The 26188-nt window shown below is 39.5% G+C and overlaps 1 protein-coding gene across 3 annotated transcripts; it reads right to left on the reverse strand.

The window, feature by feature from the left end:
* Positions 1–7327: 7327 nt before the first annotated feature.
* LOC121582027 (LIM/homeobox protein Lhx2-like) lies at positions 7328–16909 on the reverse strand. Of its 3 annotated transcripts, XM_045225375.1 has the most exons (6): positions 16352–16909; positions 15911–16073; positions 14695–14897; positions 13681–14066; positions 9674–9879; positions 7328–7659 (listed from the first exon to the last, which is right to left on the reverse strand). In XM_045225375.1, the coding sequence occupies exons 2-6, from the start codon at positions 16028–16030 to the stop codon at positions 7363–7365; spliced, it is 1212 nt and encodes a 403-aa protein (XP_045081310.1). In that variant the 5' UTR covers positions 16031–16073; positions 16352–16909; the 3' UTR covers positions 7328–7362. The 3 variants fall into 3 exon arrangements, with proteins under 3 accessions (XP_045081310.1, XP_041753462.2, XP_045081309.1); XM_041897528.2 differs by lacking the exon at positions 16352–16909 and having other exon boundaries at positions 13681–14063; positions 15911–16117; XM_045225374.1 differs by lacking the exon at positions 16352–16909 and having other exon boundaries at positions 15911–16093.
* Positions 16910–26188: the final 9279 nt, after the last annotated feature.

Here is a 26188-nt window from a genome sequence, read left to right on the forward strand (position 1 = left end):
TCAGAGTAATTGGCGGTTGACGAGACATTGAGCCTTGTCCAAGTTTCACGTCACTTGCCTCGGTCCCTGATTCTTAGTGAAAGGGCGATGGGGTGGAGGAGGCGCCCATCGAATCCCATGTGACAGAAATGTTCATAATACGCCTGGCTCGGGCGGTGTGGGTGATGGGGCGAGGGGGGCATAGTGATAAGCACCGCTCAGATCGCAGCGTTGCTCCCGGGCGCCAGACAGTGATCCACCTTGAAGGCCCCGAGGGGACGATCGGAGCGACGGGGCCTGTCGAGCAAATGTGCTGTGATCCCTGCTCCATACATACACACACACTCACACTCACACTCACACTCACACACACACACACACACACACACACACACACTCACACACACACACACTCACACACACACAAACAATCTCACAAACACAAACACACACTCACTCACACACACTCACACACACTCACACACACTCACACTCACACTCACACACACACACACACACACACACACACACACACACACACACACACACACACACACACACACTCACACACACACAAACAATCTCACAAACACAAACACACACTCACTCACACACACTCACACACACTCACACACACACACACACACACAGTTGACTTTAAACTGACATAAATAGCATAAATAGGTGAATGTGAGGATCAGGGTAGGCTGTTTTATTTGAACCCTGAGGGCCACAAGGTCTGCTGGTTTCATTGTCAGCCACTGTACTCCGTCAGCCTCATTTCAAAGTGATCATACAGACAGGAAGTTCTAGCTAACCTGAATTTGGCTCATTAGAATGACATTAGATGGCATTGTGTTTAGCCTCCTTCTACCCAGGGCAGGCTTCATATCTAGCTATTAGACAGTATCTTCTGATCCCTGGTCAGATTGTCTTCTATCCAGGGCAGGCTTCATATCTAGCTATTAGACAGTATCTTCTGATCCCTGGTCAGATTGTCTTCTATCCAGGGCAGGCTTCATATCTAGCTATTAGACAGTATCTTCTGATCCCTGGTCAGATTGTCTTCTATCCAGGGCAGGCTTCATATCTAGCTATTAGACAGTATCTTCTGATCCCTGGTCAGATTGTCTTCTATCCAGGGCAGGCTTCATATCTAGCTATTAGACAGTATCTTCTGATCCCTGGTCAGATTGTCTTCTATCCAGGGCAGGCTTCATATCTAGCTATTAGACAGTATCTTCTGATCCCTGGTCAGATTTTCTTCTATCCAGGGCAGGCTTCATATCTAGTTATTAGACAGTATCTTCTGATCCCTGGTCAGATTGTCTTCTATCCAGGGCAGGCTTCATATCTAGCTATTAGACAGTATCTTCTGATCACTGGTCAGATTGTCTTCTTTCTCAGCAATTTTATAGAATTATGCCCATATTTGAGCAAACATGATTACAACATTTTAATTGGCCAGGGGACCAATAGTAGTAATTATGAAGCTCCACGGAAGAAGTGAAGCGAAATGTTGAACAAAACAACTCTTTTTTAATATGAAATAGCTGATACTGCAGCTATCAAACAAATGTTTATAGCTACAGTGGGGGGAAAAGTATTTAGTCAGCCACCAATTGTGCAAGTTCTCCCACTTAAAAAGATGAGAGAGGCCTGTAATTTTCATCATAGGTACACGTCAACTATGACAGACAAAATGAGAAAAAAAAATCCAGAAAATCACATTGTAGGATTTTTAATGAATTTATTTGCAAATGATGGTGGAAAATAAGTATTTGGTCAATAACAAAAGTTTCTCAATACTTTGTTATATACCCTTTGTTGGCAATGACACAGGTCAAACGTTTTCTGTAAGTCTTCACAAGGTTTTCACACACTGTTGCTGGTATTTTGGCCCATTCCTCCATGCAGATCTCCTCTAGAGCAGTGATGTTTTGGGGCTGTCGCTGGGCAACACGGACTTTCAACTCCCTCCAAAGATTTTCTATGGGGTTGAGATCTGGAGACTGGCTAGGCCACTCCAGGACCTTGAAATGCTTCTTACGAAGCCACTCCTTCGTTGCCCGGGCGGTGTGTTTGGGATCATTGTCATGCTGAAAGACCCAGCCACGTTTCATCTTCAATGCCCTTGCTGATGGAAGGAGGTTTTCACTCAAAATCTCACGATACATGGCCCCATTCATTCTTTCCTTTACACGGATCAGTCGTCCTGGTCCCTTTGCAGAAAAACTGACCCAAAGCATGATGTTTCCACCTCCATGCTTCACAGTAGGTATGGTGTTCTTTGGATGCAACTCAGCATTCTTTGTCCTCCAAACATGACGAGTTGAGTTTTTACCAAAAAGTTCTATTTTGGTTTCATCTGACCATATGACATTCTCCCAATCTTCTTCTGGATCATCCAAATGCACTCTAGCAAACTTCAGACGGGCCTGGACATGTACTGGCTTAAGCAGGGGGACACGTCTGGCACTGCAGGATTTGAGTCCCTGGCGGCGTAGTGTGTTACTGATGGTAGGCTTTGTTACTTTGGTCCCAGCTCTCTGCAGGTCATTCACTAGGTCCCCCCCGTGTGGTTCTGGGATTTTTGCTCACCGTTCTTGTGATCATTTTGACCCCACGGGGTGAGATCTTGCGTGGAGCCCCAGATCGAGGGAGATTATCAGTGGTCTTGTATGTCTTCCATTTCCTAAAAATTGTTCCCACAGTTGATTTCTTCAAACCAAGCTGCTTACCTATTGCAGATTCAGTCTTCCCAGCCTGGTGCAGGTCTACAATTTTGTTTCTGGTGTCCTTTGACAGCTCTTTGGTCTTGGCCATAGTGGAGTTTGGAGTGTGACTGTTTGAGGTTGTGGACAGGTGTATTTTATACTGATAACAAGTTCAAACAGGTGCCATTAATACAGGTAACGAGTGGAGGACAGAGGAGCCTCTTAAAGAATAAGTTACAGGTCTGTGAGAGCCAGAAATCTTGCTTGTTTGTAGGTGACCAAATACTTATTTTCCACCATAATTTGCAAATAAATTCATTAAAAATCCTACAATGTGATTTCCTGGATTTTTTTTCTCAATTTGTCTGTCATAGTTGACGTGTACCTATGATGAAAATTACAGGCCTCTCTCATCTTTTTAAGTGGGAGAACTTGCACAATTGGTGGCTGACTAAATACTTTTTTCCCCCACTGTATGAGATATCTCAAAGTCGAACGTGTATAATCTAGTCGTTTCAGCAGCGTTAAGATAGCTTCCTGCTCCTGTAGAATGTAGACAGGTGTTAGCAGGCTACTATTACCATTGTTTTGCACTTGACATTACGATCCCCCAGCTGTGGCTAGTGTAAGCAAATAGCTGACTCACCAGGTTCGTGTTCAGTGGGTCACGCAACGGAAAACAAAAAATGAGTGTTTCTTATTGGACAAGTCCAGGTAGTCCCTCTATGTTTTAATCAGTTTTCTTCCGTTTGGTGCATAATGGACACAACATGGGTCCATATATTGTACTACTTCCTTGATATCCATAACATTACATTTACATTTTAGTCATTTAGCAGATGCTCTTATCCAGAGCGACTTACAGTTAGTGAGTGCATACATTTTTCATACTGGCCCCCGTGGGAAACGAACCCACAACCCTGGCGTTGCAAGCGTCATGCTCTACCAATTGAGCTACAGGGGACTACATGAGGTACATTCCTAATATACTGTACGTGGACGACCCAAATTCTATGTTAATTATATTCCATATAATAATTCACATTTCCTGTTGCTGCAGGATTATTCCTGTTGCTGCAGAATATTTTACATCTGTAGTTTGTGCTTGGTGACAATTAAAATGTACCAGATCATGATCAAATACTTTCAAATACTTCAAAGGGGCAATCTGCTATTGCTACATCAATTTTTTGACTTTTAAATTAATTAAATTTACCCATTGATTCTTGAAGAATATAACTTAGAAATGCCTCGTGAGTTTAGTTCAATTGTCGGTTCCCATCAGAACAGAACCCAACAAATAAGCTTGTTTTATCTTTTGTTTGTAAACAAAGTCATTGTAAACAAACACTTTATAGCCTCAAAACATGGTTGAAACTATATTTCTGATCTCATAGATGGTCAGTCCTTGCATTTATAGCTCTGTCTATGAATTTGAGATTGGTTACATTTCTTCAGCCCCATCCCTCAGCTATTTACCAAATCAGTGGCAGAGCGCCGGTTTTGTTATTGTTTGAACTGCAGATTGCCCCTTTAAAGTATTTTAGGTGCATTTGATTTAGCTTGCCAGGTTTAATGGAACCAATGGAATAGTCCCAAAAATGTGACTATTAGGAATGTAAGAGTACATTTCCTCTCATAACATTGTAATTTCTTAGTAGATCTCAGGTACATGGTAAATAATATAGCCAACTTTTTTTTTAAGTCAAACCATTTTTATTATTATCAACTTGTGGTCACATTAACAATTACCTGTACTATTGACCTCTTGCTGTTGACCATACCTCAAAACTTCAAAATTGCAGACTTCCTGTGTTCTTACTCTTTCTTTTTCGACCAATTCCCCTCTTTCTGTACAGGATGACTTAAGGCCAAAAAACCAAGCAAGAGGGTCATTAAAGAGAAAAAAACACATGACTGTTAAAGCTTCAGTTTATATTTATTTTACCAAAGTTATTTGAATACGTTTTTAAGAGAACATTCTTCAGACCTCAGTAATTCGACTCAGCTGGTCTGGATGACGCTGGTGCCATGTGAAAATTGAACACATATTGCTCAAACTCATAGGAGAAAGGCTCCCTCTACGAAACGTCTATTTTATGATGAGATTTTTCTGGTGAGCTGCCAGCCACAGCAAGCTGATTTCCTAGTGTGAGTGGAAGCACCGTATTTAAAAAAAAACTGTATGGACAGAAAATGTAGATGCATCCAGTAATTGTACTGTCATTCAGCCTCCTTGTTGTAATGTTAAGAGTTTCTGCTAAACGACACAAATTACAATATAATCCAAATGAGATAAATTATTTTTAAACGTCATTGGAAAAAGGCAAAGCAACGATGTTGAGACAAGGTGGTCTCTCACAGCAACAAAACAGCTGGGGCATTCAATAGTGTGTGGATATCTATCTCTCTTTCAAGACAAGGTGGCCCTCCAACCGGATTCCAACGAACCGAAAATAGAACCCTGTGGAACACCACAAGTATTCCTTACTTTTATACACAGAAAATACAATAAAAACTTCTAGGTTCACGTCTGTGCACATGCATTGTGTGTGTGTGAGAGTGTGTGATATCCTATAGGTAGTAACTTCACAAAAACAACAGACCAGGTCATGTTTTGTCCACCATTTTATGTTTTGAAAGAGCTGAAGGCTTAAGTACATCAAAAGGGGGCAACTGTACAAGAATGGAAGGACAAACAAACAAACTAAAGACTGTGTGGTTAAAGGGATGTTGAATCCCAACAGCAGCTCTCCATGCACACAAGGGTAAAGATAAGGTAAGAGCACCATCCTCATCCATAGATAAAGGTAGTCACAGTCAAAAGGAAGGCAGCTTGATTCTCCATGTCAGAAACACTCCTAGTCCTACCAGCTTCCAGTAGGCACCAAACAGGAAAACAACAGTCCAAAACGAGGAGGTACTATGTGAATTTGTCCAATAAGAAATGCTCATTTCCGTTTTCCATTACAAAACATTTTGCTACTGTGTGTCCGAATGAACACGACCCAGGTAAAGTTGGTTTACTTGCCAACTACACAAATCCCTGATTAGTTTCTCTGTGTATCAACACCAATATTCAGACAGGTCCCCACAAGGAACAGTTTGGTGGTGACAATTTCAATCAACCATGTTTTGTGCAGACAATTCCAAATAAGTATTTTGAAGTGGTCTTTTTGATTTTTTTAGATTAGGGGTGCCATTGTTGGATGTACCCATAAAGCATCTCAGTTCTAAGCACATTTCTTATGTATTATAATCCTACATTGTGGGGACTTTTAGAATCAAAATCAGAGTGCTGGGTTTCAGAAGTAAGAACATAAAAAGACCTTCAGACTGAGGTATGTACGGTGTGTGTGTGTGTGTGTGTGTGTGCGTGTGAGTGTGTGAGTGTGAGTGTGTGTGTGTGTGTGTGTGTGTGTGTGTGTGTGTGTGTTTGTGTGTTTGTACGTGTGCATGACTGCCCTCTTTGACGTGTGGAAGTGTATATGGTACACTATACTGAAATAAACTGATATAAACTCTATGTCGTGACGAATGAGCCAATATTCAAATAGCCAGATAATATCCCCAATATGAAAACTTCATCCATATGTTACAGCTATCAATTCGTAATCCAAACAGTGTGATGCTGAAAATTCGTTAGATATGTTGTAGCTACTTGTGTTGTGTATTCAAATGGTGACTGTAAATAGTATCATTGCAATTCCATCAAGCAACGAGTCAGATATCAATATACATTATATCTAATTTCTGTACATGACAGTTTATTGTTACAAAATATTGAAGCTGTAACCAACTATTACTGGTGTGTACTGCAAGTAATGACTGAGTCTAAAAGATTATGACCATGATATCTTTATATTAACTTTATCAATGGAATTCTAATTCTCATCCATGCTATTTCTATTTCATCAATCAGTCCTCACTGTGTGCAGAGTGAATTGTAAAATAGATTGGCTTTTATTGCCATGTTGTAAGCATATGCAGTTTGTCAGTGGTGCACCCATCCTTCAACTAAATCTTTCAAGAAATATGCCACCTAGATCAGACATCTATCTGATCAGGTTTTCCTCAGTGTCATAAAATGTATAAGGCACGCTAGAGTCTTCCGGATAACCTTGCTACAGTACTTTGTATCTGCATTTTACACTCCCCAATGTTTTTTCCAAATACATTTTCAGTTTCACAGTCCTTTTCCATTGTTTTTTTTTTGTTTGTTTTTTATCTCTACCTAGAAACAGAGTGGTCGGGTGGTGGAGTGAGAATCCACATCTCGGGTGAGGGTAGTGTCAGTCTGCCAACATGGAAAGGAAACAAAGATGAAAACAGAAAAAGTATCTTCAGCTCTCGACGAAATCAAGCCGACCGCTCCGTAAGGCTTTAGTTGCTACTCATACAAAGACTAGAAATAGACGGTGCAGTAACCTAAGGTCCATGGGGAATATAATGTATTTAAGTGTCTCACTCTTCAGTCTCTTAGTCTTTGAGTGAGCTGGAGGGGTGTTGGATGGGTTTAGGGAGGGGTGGGGTGGGGTGGGGTGGGTGATATCAGAAGAGGCTGGTAAGGGTGGTCTGGGATGGGGTGGGGTGGGGGTGGGTGATATCAGAAGAGGCTGGTAAGGGTGGTCTGGGATGGGGTGGGGTGGGGTGGGGGTGGGTGATATCAGAAGAGGCTGGTAAGGGTGGTCTGGGAAGGACTCATACTCATGGAGTCGTGTGGGTCCATGCCCCCCGGCACGGCGGTCAGTACATGGTTAACCGACGGAATAGAGGGGCTGGTCAGGTCCGTGAGGGCGGTGTGGGTGCTGGAAGGACTCATTGAGGCGTTGGAGAGCTCGGAGTGAGGGCCCGAAGGCGACCCCCCTGGTAGAGTGGACCCATCCGACACCTTGTCCATCCCTGTGCTCTCCTGACGTAGGAGGTTCCGTCTAAACTTGGCCCGGGCGTTTTGGAACCAAACCTTCAAAGAACCAAAAAAATATTTAAATGATTGCTCATTAGAAAAGTGTTAGTGTGGTAAACAAAAGCCTGGGCTGCGGGGGGTTAGAGAAAGAGGGGGAGGGGGAGACTGTTTCAAATCAAAACGACAAACATGAAAAATGAAATTCATCAAAGCCAAACGTTGGCTTTGTTGTCCTCGTTTTGTTCATTAGATCCGTGTTTTACAGCATGTCTGTTTTTTCTCATTTGCAGTTGTTTATACTTGTGCAAATGGTCCGTTGTGTGTTTTTGAATTCCCCTATCGAATGCTAAACAGCTGGTATGATAACTCGCTGACACTATTTTCTCACATAAAAAAATACATTTAAAAAAGCTTTAGATCCTCTCTTGATAGGCTATGACTTATACCAAGAGATATCTCTACTGATTGTGTGAGGACTAAATGTTTTTACTCTTGTGTAATTGTGCAGATTATGTTGAATGGGATGGAAATAGGTTGGCCATTGGGATAATCGTATTACTTAAGCGATTACATAAATCAAAAACTTCCCTGCTAGATTTGTCTTGCATTTTACACCATTGTTATTTTCATTATCACCACAGTACAGATACAGGGAGCGCAATTTATAATATTATGTTATGTCAATATTTACTACTACTACATGTAAAACTAGTACGCAATACAGTGGTGGAAAAAGTACTAAATTGTCATACTTTAGTAAAAGTAAAGATACCTTAATAGAAAATGACTAAAGTAAAAGCAAAAGTCACCCGGTAAAATACTACTTGTCTAAAAGTATCTGGTTTTAAATGTGCTTAAGTACAGTGGTGGAAAAAGTACTCAACTGTCATACTTGAGTAAAAGTAAAAAGTTAAGTAAACGCTTTACATCAAATTCCTTATATTAAGCAAACCAGACGGCACAATTTTGTCTTTTTTCTATTTATTTACGGACAGCTAGGGGCACACCAATGCTCAGACATCACTTACAAACACAGTATTTGTGTTTAGTGAGTCCGCCAGATCAGATGCAGTAGGGATGACAACGCGTTATATTGATAGGTGCGTGAATTGGACCATATTGCTGTCCTGCCTGAGCATTCGAAATGTAACAAGTAATTTTGGGTGTCAGGGAAAATGTATGGAGTAAAAAGTACATATTTTCATTAGGAATGTAGTGGAGTAAAAGTAAAAGTTGTCCAAAATCTAAATAGTAAAGTACAAATACCCCACAAAACTACTTAAGTAGTACTTTAAAGTATTTTTACCATCAAATTAGGCCCAGGTTGTTATCAACATTATCATGTGTTTCATTGCCACATTATCACAGCACAGATAGTACCTTACCTTACCACTGAACACCACTAAACAATCAATTTACAGTAGCATAATAGCGTTATCATGACATCTCACAGTTAATACATTATCATACTCCTAAATACTACATTACCACAGAGGTAAACATTACAGCATTACCAGATCAATGCAACCACACAGCTAGCCTTGTTAACGCATTATCACAAGGATAAAGTGATGCACTATCTCACTGCTAAACTGAGCATGTCCAAATACAGCCCTTTGTGGATTCCTGCACAGGCCACAGCCTCATACAGTATATTGAATACCATGGTGAACTCCGTTTGGATAAAATGATCTGACAAATGAAGTAGCTTGGGCTCAGAGATACTGTATGTACATGTTGGGACTGTGGTGCACTAAACCGAAGCATGCAGATATCCAGAACAAATAAGTATGATGTACAGTATTTGTGACTGGTGAAATGCAATGTAGTTTGCACTTATCCAATGAGCATCAAGGCCGGTATTCGTCTCAGAGTAGAAGTGCTGCTCTAGGATCTGGTCCCCCTGTCCCTAGCATCTTTATTATTGTTATGATCTAAAATGTAAAGCTGATCCTAGATCAGTACTCATACTCTGAGAGACTTTTTCAATATGGGCCCAGCAGTGGACTATATACAATAACATACATGTGTGTAAATAATTATCCTTTATAAAAGGAATCCTCTTTCTCACCTGCAGCACCCGTTTGGTGAGACCTGTCTTCTGGGCCAACTGTTTCAGGTCCTTGGCGTCCGGATTGTGGTTGATGGCAAAGTAGGATTTCATGGTCCTCAGCTGGTGGTGTTTGAAGGAGGTGCGCATACGCTTGGACTTGGAGCTGGAGGAGTAGTGGGAGTCTCGGTCCAGGTGGTCCCCGTCATTCTCGTTACAACTTAACGCTGGAGGGGGCAGGACAACACACACACTTTAGTTCATGGTTACGATATGATACAATACATTATGATACCATACCATACAATAAGATATGTACGATACTTTGTTGACCATTTTCATGGAATTTAATTTATTGTAATCTCCCGTGGGCAGATTCTGCGTGTAGACCGGAGAATCTGCCGAGATTTAGTGGGCTGAGCGTTTCTTTTTGCGAGGGTCGAAACTTCGCAATCCGCCGGAACTCTAAATTTCTATCAAGTATAGATACAGTAATGTATCACGCAGCTGACCAAATTACGCGAGATTTTACTTCTCCGTTTACTGAGATTACATTTACTGTTATTATCATGTCATCATTGGGATTATATAATCAGAGTTTTTCAATGTGTTGTTGTTGTTGTTGTTGCTGTTGTTTTTGTGAATGCTATGGCAGACAGACTGTGTGTCTTATTTGTTGACAGGAAAGCTCATTACTCCTTAATACCCACAACTCTGAGAGAAAATGAAATAAATAATATAAATAAATAAATAAATAATATATGGGGTTGACATGAAAAACGCACGAGATTGACTGGGTAGCAACAAATATCTTTAGTGTTCTCATCACTGTGTAAGTAGTACAGTGTAAAAAAGTATTGCAATTGCTCATTATTAGACTGAGGTTACAACATGTTTCCTTTTTGCTTCTGTAAGTACAGTGTAACAATACAATAGTTGTTGTATTTACTGGAAAAATCACTGTAAAGTGTTACTGATCATTCCTTAAAAAACTGAGACAACAAATCCATTTGCCAAAAGAGTCAAGAGGTAATACAATGGGAAATGCCTAGTGCATATTAAGGACTTTTGCCAAAAGAACACCTTCAGGCTTAACACAGAGTGTTGGCTGCTGGAATTCACCACACTGCAGAAAATAAATATGGCATGCATTTTCACAGTGAAGGGTCAGTGTTATGCAGTGCAGTCAGGGTTTGATATACTTATTTTTCACTGTGAAGGAACAGTGTTATGCAGTGCAGTCAGGGTTTGATATACTTATTTTTCACAGTGAAGGGACAATGTTATGCAGTGCAGTCAGGGTTTGATATACTTATTTTTCACAGTGAAGGAACAATGTTATGCAGTGCAGTCAGGGTTTGATATACTTATTTTTCACAGTGAAGGGACAATGTTATGCAGTGCAGTCAGGGTTTGATATACTTATTTTTCACAGTGAAGGGACAATGTTATGCAGTGCAGTCAGGGTTTGATATACTTATTTTTCACTGTGAAGGAACAATGTTATGCAGTGAAGTGAAGTCAGGGTTTAATAGACTTATTTTTCACAGTGAAGGGACAATGTTATGCATTGAAGTGAAGTCAGGGTTTAATATACTGATTTTTCACTGTGAAGGGACAATGTTATGCAGTGAAGTGAAGTCAGGGTTTAATAGACTTATTTTTCACAGTGAAGGAACAATGTTATGCAGTGAAGTGAAGTCAGGGTTTGATAGAATCTGGACCTCAAAATGATGATGAAAGAAATTTCAACAAACACCCTCAGGTGGCAGCAACATTCTAAAACAGAAAGAAAGAAAGAAAGAAAGAAAGAAAGAAAGAAAGAAAGAAAGAAAGAAAGAAAGAAAGAAAGAAAGAAAGAAAGAAAGAAAGAAAGAAAGAAAGAAAGAAAGAAAGAAAGAAAGAAAGAAAGAAAATAGAAAGAAAATAGAAATAAATAAAAAGAAATGCCTTATTTGATATTGTATAACACTGCATGCTAGAATTTCATTAGATTTGAGATTTAGGGTCAGAGAAGTGGGTCAGAGAAAAGAAAGATAGGTCTAGGCCTATATAAGTTGATTTATTTATGTATTTATATATCAGATTTGGAGGGAAATTGTGCAAATAATACTACCCATTTATATATCAATTGTACACCACAATCCTGACTAAAAAAATATATTTGTTTATAAAATAGGCCTTTAAAATAATGTATAAATATTATGTAATTACATTTTCATGTTCATGGTTAGTGAAGCACACTCAGAACTGTACATTTCAAAATGTTATGGAAAGCAAATCCAAAATATCTTTTCCCAAAGCAGAATGCCAGAGAATGGATCTAATCTTGTAACTATTAGCGCCGTTCATGTTTAACTCAAGTGCTTACTACAGCTTTCGACTATTCGCCTTTCTTATTCAAATCACCTTATGCCACCGCAATATTGAGCTACACAAATGTAGATTGTATATCAATACAACCTATTCTCAAAAAACAGATATGCAGCACAGGAGGTTGGTGGAACGTTCATTGGGGAGGACGGGCTCGTGGTAATGGCTGGAGCGGAGTAGGTGTAATAATGGTGTCATTCCATTCCATTCGCTCCGTTCCGGCCATTATTATGAGCCGTCCTCCCCCTCAGCAGCCTCCACTGATATACAGTATATCTAGGCCTATCCTTATTAGGCCTGATCCTACTCATGTAACTAAGTATATGAATGATAAGTAGGCATACTGTATAACAAGTATCGCTTTTCAAAATGTCAGTCGTGTGTTTTTTCCCACAAAAGTATTACACATCAAGAGCTACTAGGTGGTGCGCAAGTCGGTTCTTTATTTATGAAGGGATAACATATAACTGGATGTGGGAGACTTGCTCTCCAGCCTCACTGGGGAAGTTTTCATCAGGATTCTACACAGGTGCTCCCATCTTCTACAAGCAATCCGACATTGATTTACCGACCCAAAAACCCAACAAACTGCGAGACTCAACAAGTGAAAGTGGGGCTGGGAATTTGGTCGTCTCTCTCTTACTCTCTCTCTCATCTTTTTTGAAGTCCTACTCCCCATCTGAGCTATTTTCCACTTGTCTGCTTCTATTGTCGTCTAAAAATCTTTCACATCGAACCACTCTCTTTTTTTAACGAGCCAAGTTCCAAGTTTTGAGAGAGGTTTTAGAATACTAAATTGACTGTGCATGAGAAAATGTTCAATGGAAATAAGTATAACATTTTAAATCATATTCAATGGAGTGTTTCAAGAGATTATTTCATTATTCACACGTCACTCTGTAGCATGTTGAAATGGAACATACAGAGTATTAGCGTAGGACATGCAGAATTGAGTAGGCCTTCAGAAGCAGTTTCTCTTTGAATGCATTCATGTCGTTTAGTTAGTGGTTTATGCGTGTTCATTTCGCATTTGTTTCTTTATTATAGATAGTTTATCTTAATCTATTAGATTGGAAGTGGACGCATGCATCAGTAGGTCCAAGCCCGCTCCCATTCCACAAATCAACAGAGGCCTCCATTGAACGTCTCATTTTTCCCAAACAATACATCTTCTTAGAATAATGTTGTCTAATAAAGGTGAGTTATTCACTAAATCAACATAGATATCCATCAGATTAAAAATACGGCATGCTTAGTCTGTGCGTAAAAACATCCAAAGCACAACATTGTGCAATATTACGTAAAATTAGATGGAACCATTTAGTTTATGCATAGGCCTACTGATTAACTTCTCATTGTTTTCCAACGTTTCAAAGTTTGTATAGCCATTTGTAGACTAAATATGATCTTTTTTAGAAGAGTGTATTTCCATCAAACTAAAATATTTCAAATGAGTCCATCAGTCCACTCTTTAGCTCTTAATTGTCTTTCATTCCAATAGAGATATCACACACACTATGAAATAGAATAGGCCTTTTTTCTTTCATTTCAACATTAGTCAACCGCATTACAACTGTGTGTTACTTCTTCGTGGCACTTTTGTAGATGACCATAAAACCATTAATAGCTAACCGGTATATGCAAAGTCGTCCTACCTGCGTTGTAAGCCGCCAGATCTGCTCCAGGCCCGGGACTTTTCCTTTTCCTCGGCCTTCCTTTCTGTCCCGTACCGACGCCGTTGTAATACGGCATCCCCAGCGAGTTGCCCGTGCCGCTCTCGCCAAGTCCTTTGCCCGAGGCTACATTCCCCGCGTGATTGAAATGCGCTTGATATTCCCCTTGTATGAGTGTCTCAAAGTGGAGCCGGCAGTACACAAGACTGTCCCGCATTCCGAAGTGGTCTCCAGTCGTGAGCATTTTGTTACAGCTAGTACAGGTGAAACAGTTCAAGTGGTAGACCAAGTCCCTCGCCCGCATGACCATCTCCGACGCCGATATCCCGAGATGGCACCGGGCGCACCTCTGGACGGAAAACCTCCTGCTTGGGAGAAGAGAGCGGATGACACAAACACGTACAGAATTTAGATTCACAACATGGTCAGCAAACTTTAGTTTGTGGACATTATGATGGAGAACACTGATGTAAAGTTGTTATTAAGCAATACAGGCATATGAATTATCATGCGTAAAAGGTTTCATGCCTTCAGGCCTTCATATTTGTTTGTGTATTCTTGTCCTTTTGCCACTTCAAAATATGATGTTTTGGTTTAGACTAGTAAAGCATCCAAAGCAAGCACAGGCCTGTCAGAATCATGGAATAGTATAGGCTAATTTGTTGTAATTTGTATGAAAAATGTATGCACTCACTAACTGTAAGTCGCTCTGGATAAGAGCGTCTTCTAAATGACTAAAATGTAAAATGTTGTAAATAATGAATGGATAACAAGCTACCATGCTTTGGGAACATTAGCCTATACCATCACTGACTCTCTGAAAGGGGTTACAGGCTTGTCATTAGAGTAGCAGAAGCTGGTGCCTAGAAGTGTTTGTAATAAGTCGCCTAAGTAGCATGCTAGTTGTAGGCGTAATTGGATATCGCTCTTGTTTTCATGCTTGCTTGGCCAGTTGTTGTTGTTGTTGTTATAGCTGTAGCGTTGTATCTTGGTTACCTGTAGTAATCTTCTTTGCAATAGATGCTGCCGTCTTTACTAAAACAGGTAAGCTCGGACTCGAGGTTGAGTTTGCACTCGCAGCACTTGAGACAGCGCATGTGCCACTGTTTGTCCACCGCGAGCAAGTAGTAGCGGTCAGATATCTTTCCCCCGCATCCCGCGCACAAGGCCACACGGTCGCTGTTGATGGACGTCATACTCTGAACAGGGAAAGGGAAATCAGTTTTATGTTTACAATAAGAACACATGTTTGATAGTATATCACCAAGGGATGTCAAGGCCAATACCGTATAATAGTGAACATTTTACGCACACATATTTCATATTTGTTCATATACTTTTTAGGGATACAGCCATGAAAGCAACAGATAAATGGTAACACTAGATATACCCTAAATGTGGGATGATGTAACACGTAGGCCTAACACGTATGCCTAAAATGTAGGCCTAACACGTAGGCCTAGGCCGGAAAATTTGACAAATGAAAAAAAAAATCTAATATATATATGTAATTACGCATCCTTATCAATATTTTTTTCAAGCGCATTTTTTTCACATGAAACGCTCAATATTATCACAAATTAACGAATCGTGTTGACCTATTGCAAAAAGTATTCGATTGGGCCTAATAAACGAATAAAAAAAGAATCAAAGATCAAGCATTATAATTGTATTTAAAGCAATTGAATGCTTCTGCAAGATAACCTTATTTTATATGGGATATTTTGGACAATTCTTACAACAATGCTTACCTATCCTGCTAGCTATAGGCGTAGATAACATACAGTACCTACCTAAATAGGCTATCAAAGTGCTCAAGATTATTATCCGTTTGAATTAATGATTGGATTGTGAATGAACATGCATGGCCTTAAAATGGGAAGACATAGGACCATGTTTAGTGTAAACGTTTTTACCATAATTCTAGGTGGGCCTATGTACATGCATCTGGAAGGAAACTTCGTGAATCAAATGATAAAGTTATTGTAGGCTAACATGTTTTTTCAGAGGCATACGAAATATTAACACTTTACGCACACACGGTTTGCAAATATGAACGGCTAACGGCTAAGTGCTACTTGCTATCTTATAAATAATTATATTTTAATCACAGTTTACTTTCTAAGCATATATTCCCTCGAAATGAAAGCGTTATTTGTGCTTTCACATGCCTGAACAGCACAGGTCCTTCTTTAAAAAAGCATTCACCCACCGGCTCAGTTTCCCCCATGTCTATAGCCGAACTGATGGCGGTAGATTCGCCCTTCACCCTCCGGTCCATCTCGTCGATGACCCCCTGCATCTCGCCTCCGGGGAGCCCGTGGAAGAGCATCGTGGAGGCGGGAGGGCTACACTTGCAAGCGTCTCCCTCAGATCTGCAAGCCAAAACTTTCATGAGACGCAAATTTAGCCCATGCATTTAAGATGAATGGCTCCCATCTATTGAAAGATGGTAGACTACGAAAAAATATAAAGATATTGGGAAAACATTTTCTTTTCCAACACTGTGATTTATAATTGCAGGCATTATTATAGTAAATATTCAGTTTTCTATATAGGCTATAGTTTACACCATCTTTGAACACGTTATGAAAATCATACAAAATAGCCTACTACTTACAAACAATAGCTCAGAAGTGTTATAAAAACATACCAGCAAACCACAATGTAAATTCTGGATCCAGTAATCGCGATCAATTTGCAGATTTCAAGATGCACAAAAATGCACCAATTTCAGTCTGTCATCGGATTAAAGTGATCAAGGACTATTGCAAACGTTCAACTTGCATTACGACAAAAATGGAGAAGGCAAAAATTATTCCAGGAGACAATACAGAAAGAAAAAAAAACTAAAAACACGGCAGAATTGTAGTGGTGGGTATCCTGGCCTCCACTCTTGAGTTCACAACAGCGAATTTCAATACTGCTTGTGGATGCTGGTGCAAAACATTTCAAAACCGACGACTATCGATCGAATATAACAGAATAACAAACGCGAGGAAGGAATGCGTAAAAACGCACAATTGTTCGTGTCCAGCACTGGTTATTACAAAACAGACGTTGTTTTCTTACAGGTATCCAGCTCTTCCGCAAAGCGATCACTGTGTGTGTGTGCACTTTAGGAGGAGGAGTAGACTATTGGTTCGATGAGTACAAATCCCTTGTCAAGACTCTCCGCACCGGCCTCACAGCCTCGTTTCGCTTCCCACCTTCTCCGTACCTATAGCTACACTCCGCGCCTTTTCTACGGGGACTCGTACGTCACGCAGCTATTTCACTCGTTCATTGGTTTGCAAACGTCACCAAAATTATCCTTATTACAATGTAGCTCGGGTTTGAAATGTAAAAGCCTAAATGAAGACCGTTATATCTATTGGTGTTGTTCAGCGTTATGTTTTCCTTATGGTCTTGGATGTCTCTGAGATGATTAGGACGTTTTAATCATTTCTATAAAAGCCAAAAGGATTATTGTTATATTTTGACCATTTTCAGAATACTTTTCATGTAATTTAATCTTAGGACAAGTAGTGTTTACATAACAATGCATAAACATTTGCAAACATTCATAACATATTTAAAAAATATATTTTGCACGTAAAAAGTTATGGTAATGTCTCCAGTTATTGGAAATTGTGTGATGTCAGAACACATGCACCATGGTATCCACATTACAGTAGAAACCTTATTTCTTTATTTAATTATTTGTTTAGGTACGGACTGTACACTGCAATTCACACCATGCAATAAACTAAACTAAAACTGAACTAAAATCTAAGAAATATTAGTAACTTATAGATGCTGGAATTCAAACACACTCCCATTTGTGTCATTTACAAACTATACTAGGGCCATGTGAGGGATCTACCTAGTCTGGAAATAGACGTAGCTCATACACAAACAATTATATTTCGCTGAAACAAATAGCATACTGTTTACAATCCTATTGATTGAATTTGAAACCAGAATACTAGGATTAGGCTATATATAACTGAACGTTGTTACGCTTTCTGAGTTTATCACATTGGACGGTGAATTTGAACGCACTATGGCAGTTGGCACAGTGCGGTGTGTGTGTGTGTGTGTGTGTGTGTGTGTGTGTGTGTGTGTGTGTGTGTGTTGATATGCGTGCCCGCGGCGTGTGTGATATTAAGTAGGCTAATCTTTAGTCCATCTCAGAAATGTTACAGAAAATCATTGTTTGTTTTTCCTTTGTTTTGTTATATAACTGTAATTACTATTAACCTAATGACCCCATTGTTGTTTGTATTAATTGTAATAATTAGGCCTATTTGTAGCTTAGCCTTGCCAGCTGATTGTGTAAAAGAAGAACGAGAAAATCCGAAAATGAACTATAGGGCTAACTACACCCCAGACAGACGGTCAATGTCTGACTCCGCCGTGGAGTGCCATCCATCTCAACAAAGGGAAAGTGACAGGTGAACAAATCACAGGTCCTTCGTTACCTTACTGCACCTTTTAGCGACGTCATCCTTTCGCTGCAGCCGCTGACTCCTGGACCATCTGTTCGCAACCCCGACAGGCACATTGGACAACACAATGCCCGGACCAGCTCCGTCGCAACAGCCGTGACTTAAACTCCAACAAAGAAGAACAACGCCTTCGGCCGCAGGGGACGGGGGCTCTACGTCGCCCCCGACATCATACCACCAGCGCTGGGGCTGCAGCAGAATAGCTTGTGATTAATCCATGTAATTAACAGCCATTGAGCGTGGCCTTACACTGATTTTACCTCCATATTTCTTCATCTGTCAGAGTGGCTATATTGGCTAACTTTCTGGGACTCATTAATGTGTGGCCAAATGAGGCATCCGAAATTTAAAAAATGTATTTCGTTATTTTTTTGTAGGGAACATTGGTTGTTTTAATGTAGCCACATAAAGCAATATGCATTTGCTTACTCTTGGGTTATGCCATACCCTTGACATAGATATTTACGCATTTTATCCACTTGGAAAACATTTTTGTTTTCTTAGCTATAAAAATAACCAAATCTGACAAATAACAATAGGCTATAATAATAATAATAATAATTAATTAATTTTGTGTTGTTATTTTTTTTAGGCTATTAGGCTATTATTTACATTGGTAAATCAGTGGCTATGCACATAAACATTGCCTATAGGCCTATTACACGTTTATGTCACCGCAATAATCCTCAGTAGAGACAGCATGGATGTAAAGAGTGCTACCACTCAACCAAAAAGTGTTACTTTGCTTGTTATGTGAGGATTAGTTTCGTTTAGTCACGCGAAGCTGGGAGCCTATACTGTTGACACACAAACGCTCGCGTGCCAAATGAGACGTGTATTGCATCGTTTGCGATTCGTAACGCACCGCGTCTGTCTTGGATAACTTGGTCTTCTGAAACACACCGGGAGAAAACGTCGTATTCTCAGGGGTCCCGGTGCTGTATTCATGGCCATAATTGATGACACAACATTATTATTCTGCCTAGAATGCTGCTGGACACAGCGCAGTGGCATTCAAACAGATGCAGCGTCCCATAAAATAAATAAATAAAATGTTAGGCAACGTTTCACTTTATACAGTAGCGACCAAAGTCAACATACAATGAATGTCTCGTCTTAGATAATCGTTTTACTAACTAATCAGAGATAATATACATAATAGTTCTACTAATCACTAATTTTGTTATGAAAATGTACTTAATGAAACATAGGCTTTCAATAACCTATAGTTTTCCAATTGGCGTATGTAAAACATTAAGTCAGTTGATAAAGTTTATGCATTTCCATATTATATATTGTTTTACATGGGGTTATGCTACAACCACAATTATCAACTAATTTGCATTATTGTCTTACAGTTTTGTGGTAAAGAAAGGAACAGTAACAAAAAGCAGTGCATATTTTGCTATAGGCCTTTTTCATAATTCTCCAATTAATAGATTATTTTAAGGATACCCATCCTCACCAGCATAATTTCTCTGCCTTACAGAATCTAGGTCAACTTAAAGGGACGTTTAAAAAATGTTCTACTTCATATAAATCATCTCCAGCACCAACCCCAACATCAACATATGGCGTTTCTATGTTTTGTATTAAAAAAGATAGAGGAAGATAAGTGTTTCACATGACATCATCGGTGTGCATCATGTGATTTTAACCAATTATGAGTAGGCATTGCCTACTAATTGTCTACTAATTGGTTGATAATGTCATTGGAAACACTTCCTCTATCTTTTTTACTACATATTTTTTCATACAATTTTCACATAGGTTGATGTTGGGGTGGTGCGGGAGATGATAAATATTTAAGAAATTGAAAATAGTAGAATTTTCCCTTTAATACCACATCAAATATAATGTTGTATCAAACAGCTGGTAAAAAAACACACAGGAGACATTTTTCCCTATATCATCACTGTACAATGATGTACTCCATTAGGCTATCAACATTCAAGTATTTAAAGATGTATAGTATCGTATCATAGCCTATAGGCTATGTAGGTTAAGTCCACCACATTGTTGATGTTTCTTCCACTCAGAGAAACTCACATACATCACCTGGCTCTTTCATTTGAATGAGAATGTCTCCCCAGTATATCCTTGAGTTTGAGCGAGCCTCTTTAGTATATTTTTTTGGCCCGCGTGCTGCTCCAGTCCTTATTTATCAGTACGCGCGCTTCAAACAGGCCTTAATGAGATCTGTGATCTCGCGGGGAAGTGGGATATTAACTTCATGACTACTTATAGTGAACATCTACCTTGAGAAGATTTCCCGTGTATAAAAGAGAAAGGGCGGGACAAGGCAAGACGACGTTTTGCTAAATCACTGAGTAAAATTGAGCTGAACTATTTGTTTGTTCTTCAAAAATAATAAGACACATTAAATTGATAGGCCTATTCAAATAGGCGGGGTCAGTGTCAAACGAGAGAATGGGCCTGTGACGTTAATTCAGTGGTAGGTGGCATGTGTTTTTGATTCTGTGTTGGAGGCTTCAAGGATAACATTTAAGCATGTCCAACACTTTCACATTGACAGGCTTGGAGTCTTTGCGCTTGCCAAAGGCGCGAGCGCATGGTGCCAAGACTGGCGAAGCATATGGCACATTTTCGCTCATACATTCAAACGATATGTTATTGTGTATCACTTAGGCCTACTTAACCTCCCCAAGCGAAGAGCCTGAGCAAATAACGGATTGGAGAAGGATCTAGTAAAATAAATAAACTCCTTCGGATCTTTTGAGTGAGAAACAATGTTTGCAGCTTTTGTGCAAACATCCAACACCACACATTATTTGGGTTTTGATGTAATTATCAAGTTTTGGAGCTCATCCTGAAACAAACACAAGAATATCCTAATGACTCGGCAAATAACAAATATTTTGCCCTTTTAGGTGCTGTGTCTTGAGGTTTCCTAATCGATGTGAACTGAGGTATTTTTGTATCTTATAATTTCCCTCTTCGTTGAATACTTCAACCACTCACTTCCGATTTATGTAATTAGTGCTTGTTTGTGCGCGCGCGCCCCTGAGCGTGTGTGTGTCTCTATAACGCCACCAGCTGAACATGCGCCAGCGACTCCATTTCTCGCTCAGAAGGAGTGATATGGCGCATTGGAAAAAGCTGGTCTCTGCAGGTTGCGAAATGGCACAGCATGGATTATCGAAATTATTGGACATGTTTCAAAACATAATGCATGTTTGTTTGCACGATCGAATATTCATTTCATCCTACTCTACATGTTAATTTCAAAACATGAAACCTGTATATAGGCCTTTGGAAGTGAGAGATGTTAAAGGTGTCCTTTCAGGTATCAATTAGTCTACTATAGCTCTATAATTTAAAATAGGGGGAGATAATCTTATATATGGGATAATGTCTTTTTTTTAAATTAGCATAGAAGTTCAGTTTGGAAAGAAATTGCAAAACAACAAACGAAAACGAACGCGTAAACTGAAATAACATTTCGAATCCTCTCCACTTGTTTGAGGTAAAAGGGATCCACATTTCACTTGCTGAGGATGAATTAACTCGATGTTGGGTCAACAATGTGTAGGCTAGTATAGCCTATTACAACAGCTTATGCCGGTTTAACAAACAACCCAATAAGAAGACCAGTGAAATCCATTAACCTGCAACAATGAGATGCCAACAGTTGAAAATAAACCGTTACGAAAGTTCTAAATTATTTTACATTGAATACCTTAACTCAAATACCTCGGGATTTCGACGTGTATCAAGGTGTACCATGGTAGGATTTAGTTACACATACAGCCTATCTGTAATCTATTCAATTAAAACAACGTGAAGGTGCAGAAAAGTCCCCCTTGTAGCACAAACACGAAAGAGCCTTGGTACGTCCTAAATCCGTATGCAAATAAAAACTCATGTAATACCCTTAATTGAATAAATGCATATTTATCATCTACGTCCTCTGTCTGGAATAATGTTAGCTCATGCATTAAACATGAAGTTACCCACGTCTGCGCGCGTGGATAAAATATGATATTGTGAGGGTTTGTTGAACAGAGGTTAGTGGTATCTTGTATCCTCACTCTCAAACATTTGCTCTTATCTTCTTTAAAGGCCCAATGCTGTCTAAAACGTGATTTTCCTGTGTTTTATATATATTTCCACACTATGAGATTGGAATAATACTGTGAAATTGTGAAAATGATGATAATGCCCTTTTAGTGTACCAGCTGTTTGAAAAGACCGCCTGAAAGGTCAGCCTGTTTTGGTGGGATGGAGTTTTCGCCTGCCCGGTGACACCCCAGGCCGTAAATTAGTTAATAGACCAAAAGAAAAGAGAGTTCCAAACCTCTCTGCCAATAACAGGTCATTTTCAGTTTTCCCATCTCCACTCAGACCACTCCCAGACAGGCATAGCAAAATTCTTGCTTGAGAAATTGCTCTTTGTTAAGAAGCTAATTTTATTTATTTCTGACCAGAAAACAATCACAGAAAGGTACTTAATTGTTAGCCAGAAATGATTTCATATTGAGATCAAAACGGCTACATAGGAGCTTTAAATAAATCAACACCTGTGGATAAAAGAGAGATTACCTCGGTCTCCCTGTGCACAGGTCATCCCAGCACCAGCACCACCACCACCACCACCACCAACAACAATACACTAATACTTTTGTCTCCTGTTTTTCAGTTTATTTGTTGTTGATAAAAGTATAAAGCTCTTTCAAAACCGTTATTTATATATTCTATGTATTCATCTAGCTGGTAATCATTTGTTTAATCTCTCAATGTCTGCGTTCAAAACGCTCGCTCAGATCTCCTTTTGAGCTGGAAGACTACATCAATTTTGATTCCCTTCGCGCTTAAGTTGTGATGCACCTTGGCACCAAGGTTCCTGCATTTTTGGGGGTCTCTGGATACAGGGACCATGATCAAACCGCGTGCTCGTTTCCACACTTGATATCGTGCGCATTGCACAGTGGCACAGCTCCCGATTGCTCGCTTTCATTTGTCAGTTGTACATTTCCGATAATAATATATTATTTATATTTCTTGATATGGAGATTCTAATGAATAATAAGATACTCATAACATATGGAATATTCAACTAATTCAAATGGAACAAAAATGCAGCAATGTATTATCAACGCAGAGGGTCACCATTTTTGCTATAAAGTATCCTAGTTGGCTTACAATTGGGAATCAACTCAACTGTTTTGGTTGTGGCCCTAGGCTACATATGCCCAAAATAGCATTGACTAGAAATCGATATTCATATGTATGTTTTCTTTATTTGATTAACTCCTTTGATTGAATAGAAAACGTCAATATTGTATGCTCTCTGGTCTTTAATTCAAGTGTATCTATCATTTAAAAACTGCACTATAATGTTGATGCTTCAACACTTTGCGCGTTTACTTGCGCGCAAGGGGTTAACTTTGCGCGACTAGAATGAATTTAGTGATATATTGTTTTTTTTTTCTTTTTGGGATGGGACCCCAACTTTACTTGCTAATAAGTTCAGCACTTTCCCTTTGCCTTCCCTTCCGATACACCGAACGAAAAGCCCACTCCACATTTAAATCCCTCACCCTAATCCTCATTGTTCGTTTAAAATGAAGGGGAAATTGGATTTCTCTGTCTCTCTGTGTGTGTGTGTGTGAAAGAGAGAGAGAGCGAGAGAGAGAGTGAGAGAGGGAGAGAGAGAGAGAGAGAGAGAGAGAGAGAGAGAGAGAGAGAGAGAGAGAGAGAGAGAGAGAGAGAGGGGGAGAGAGAGGGAGGGAGAGGGAATGAGAGGAAAAAAGAGAGATGGCGAGAGAGGGAAGGATTGAAAGAGGGAGGAGTAGAAAGAGAGAGGGAGGGATGGATGGAGAGAGAGGGGGGCATCTTGGGGGTGGTGGGTGGTTATGAACGCATGCACAATGCATTAAACGTATACACATATGTTTAATTGTTTAATAATAAGCTAAAAGCCAATTAAGTATGATAACATCACATTTCACGATTTTCTCCGGAGTTGCACTGTAAGATTATCTTTATTTATTATGTACATTAAAAAGTGAAACCAATAAACTGGCATTAGAAATAAGGGCATCTATATCTTCATATGAAATATGTATCTTCAAGGACTATAACCAATTTATATTTAATTTCATATAGTCAGACAAGAACCTCATACATTGTAAATGACAGAACATAAGGCTACTCAGGTGCTTCCGCAATAAGCCTGCATGTCACAAGAGTACCAAGCCACAACCGTGGAATATGGAGTATGGACTAATGTGCATTTGAATGAGATGTTGACACCTAAAAACAACTGGAATTGAAAACAGTGATGTGGTCCACAGCTAAACATTTACAGTAAGAAAATATGTCGATTAGGCCTATCTGTTTGAATACCTGTCCAAATGGAGAACATTTACAGTAAAGAGAGTTAGAGCGACATCTCCAGAGAACTGTCGTCGTGACTCGTGGGAATGTCCTTATAATGATGAGAGTACACAATACATAGCATAATGGGGGTGTTTCTGAACACAGTGACCCAATTTCTCGTGACCGATGGGTTTTTGGACCTTTTTAATTGTGCGTCTCAGGCCAACCGATATTTGGAACAATTTACTTACAAAAACACATTAAAGTTGTGTAAGAACATCTCAATATTTGATGTTCTTCCGTTACTTTCAGATGCTTATCTCTTAGTAATGTAATTATTCATCTTATGCTAATGTTGAAAATACCAGGCTCATTTCCACATTAGAATACGGAGAGAGAGAGAGCTAATAAAAGTAATTGAATGTGAACAATGAAATCGTTAAATCATCATCATGGTAAGTGTAACTAATGTGTTTTGACTTGGAACACTTTAATGCAAATAATGACTTTGTCATTTTGATTAGGCTCATTAGTATCGCACACCATCCTTAACGAAACGAGCAATTTGGGGATACAAATTCGATGCAATCCATAGCATTAATTCAAGGGTCATCTAATACGTCGTCCTTTTTGTTTTACGAATTGACCTACTCTATATCTTATTCATTTGCGCTTTGATTTCTTGTGATTTCTTAGTCAAATCACATTTGGTGTGTAGCCTATGGTATTTCTATCCTATCATTTTCCAACCAAGGGCACCAAAATCTCATATCCTTGTCAGCATGATCCACATTTTTTAAAACAAAACTATTATTCAAGTAATTCTTGAGAAAATAAAATAGAATTTTTATCCGAATAACTTGAGAAGCACACATGAATTGAGCGCAATATGCGCAAAAGTTAGTTGTACATTACTTTTAATGATATTTTCTGAAACAGATGTTGCAAGGTCACTTAAACGTGCAATTTCAAAATAATTTGCATCATTCTACAGTTATAGCATAACAATAGAAAAACTAGGCGGCTAATTAGGCTATAAAACTAAATAACTGCAAAAACAATTTTACTTTAGTATACATTGATATGAAAGAAGATACAGTATACATAAAGCAGCTATCAAATATCACATTTTGGACATTTGCAATTGTTTCCATCCCAGTCACACCGTAGCAGGAGAAAGTGCCGAGACTCGAACCGTAGCTCCCCACCACTAGCCAACAGTGTAACAGGAGTGAGTGGGAGCATAACGGAAACTCGAACTGCAGCCTGTATGCTGCTGTACTTGCTGGCAATGATAAGGGGATGACATTGCACAATGAACCAACCGGCACATTTTGTCCCGTGCGTCAATGGACAGAGAATTCCTAGAATGTAGAGGTCGTCATACTGAGAAAGACAGTATGTGTGAACAGAACAAAATTGGATTGAGCATTGGCAAGCACTTTTGTGAGGTTATCACCGTTTCATTCTACTGTGGCAATTACAACTGTTCCTTCCGTCCGCATCATACGACTCAAACGTGACTCAGACGTAGCCGAAGATTGGCTTTGTGGTACATGTAGTTCATAGGGTGGCAGCGCGGGGCTGCAGAGCCATACATGTTTTCCTCCTATGGAACTACAAGTCCCACGGTTCAATGTGCGGTGGAAGCGTGATCT

The sequence above is a fragment of the Coregonus clupeaformis genome, chromosome 15 (assembly GCF_020615455.1).
Source record: "Coregonus clupeaformis isolate EN_2021a chromosome 15, ASM2061545v1, whole genome shotgun sequence".
Taxonomy (NCBI): Eukaryota; Metazoa; Chordata; class Actinopteri; order Salmoniformes; family Salmonidae; genus Coregonus; species Coregonus clupeaformis.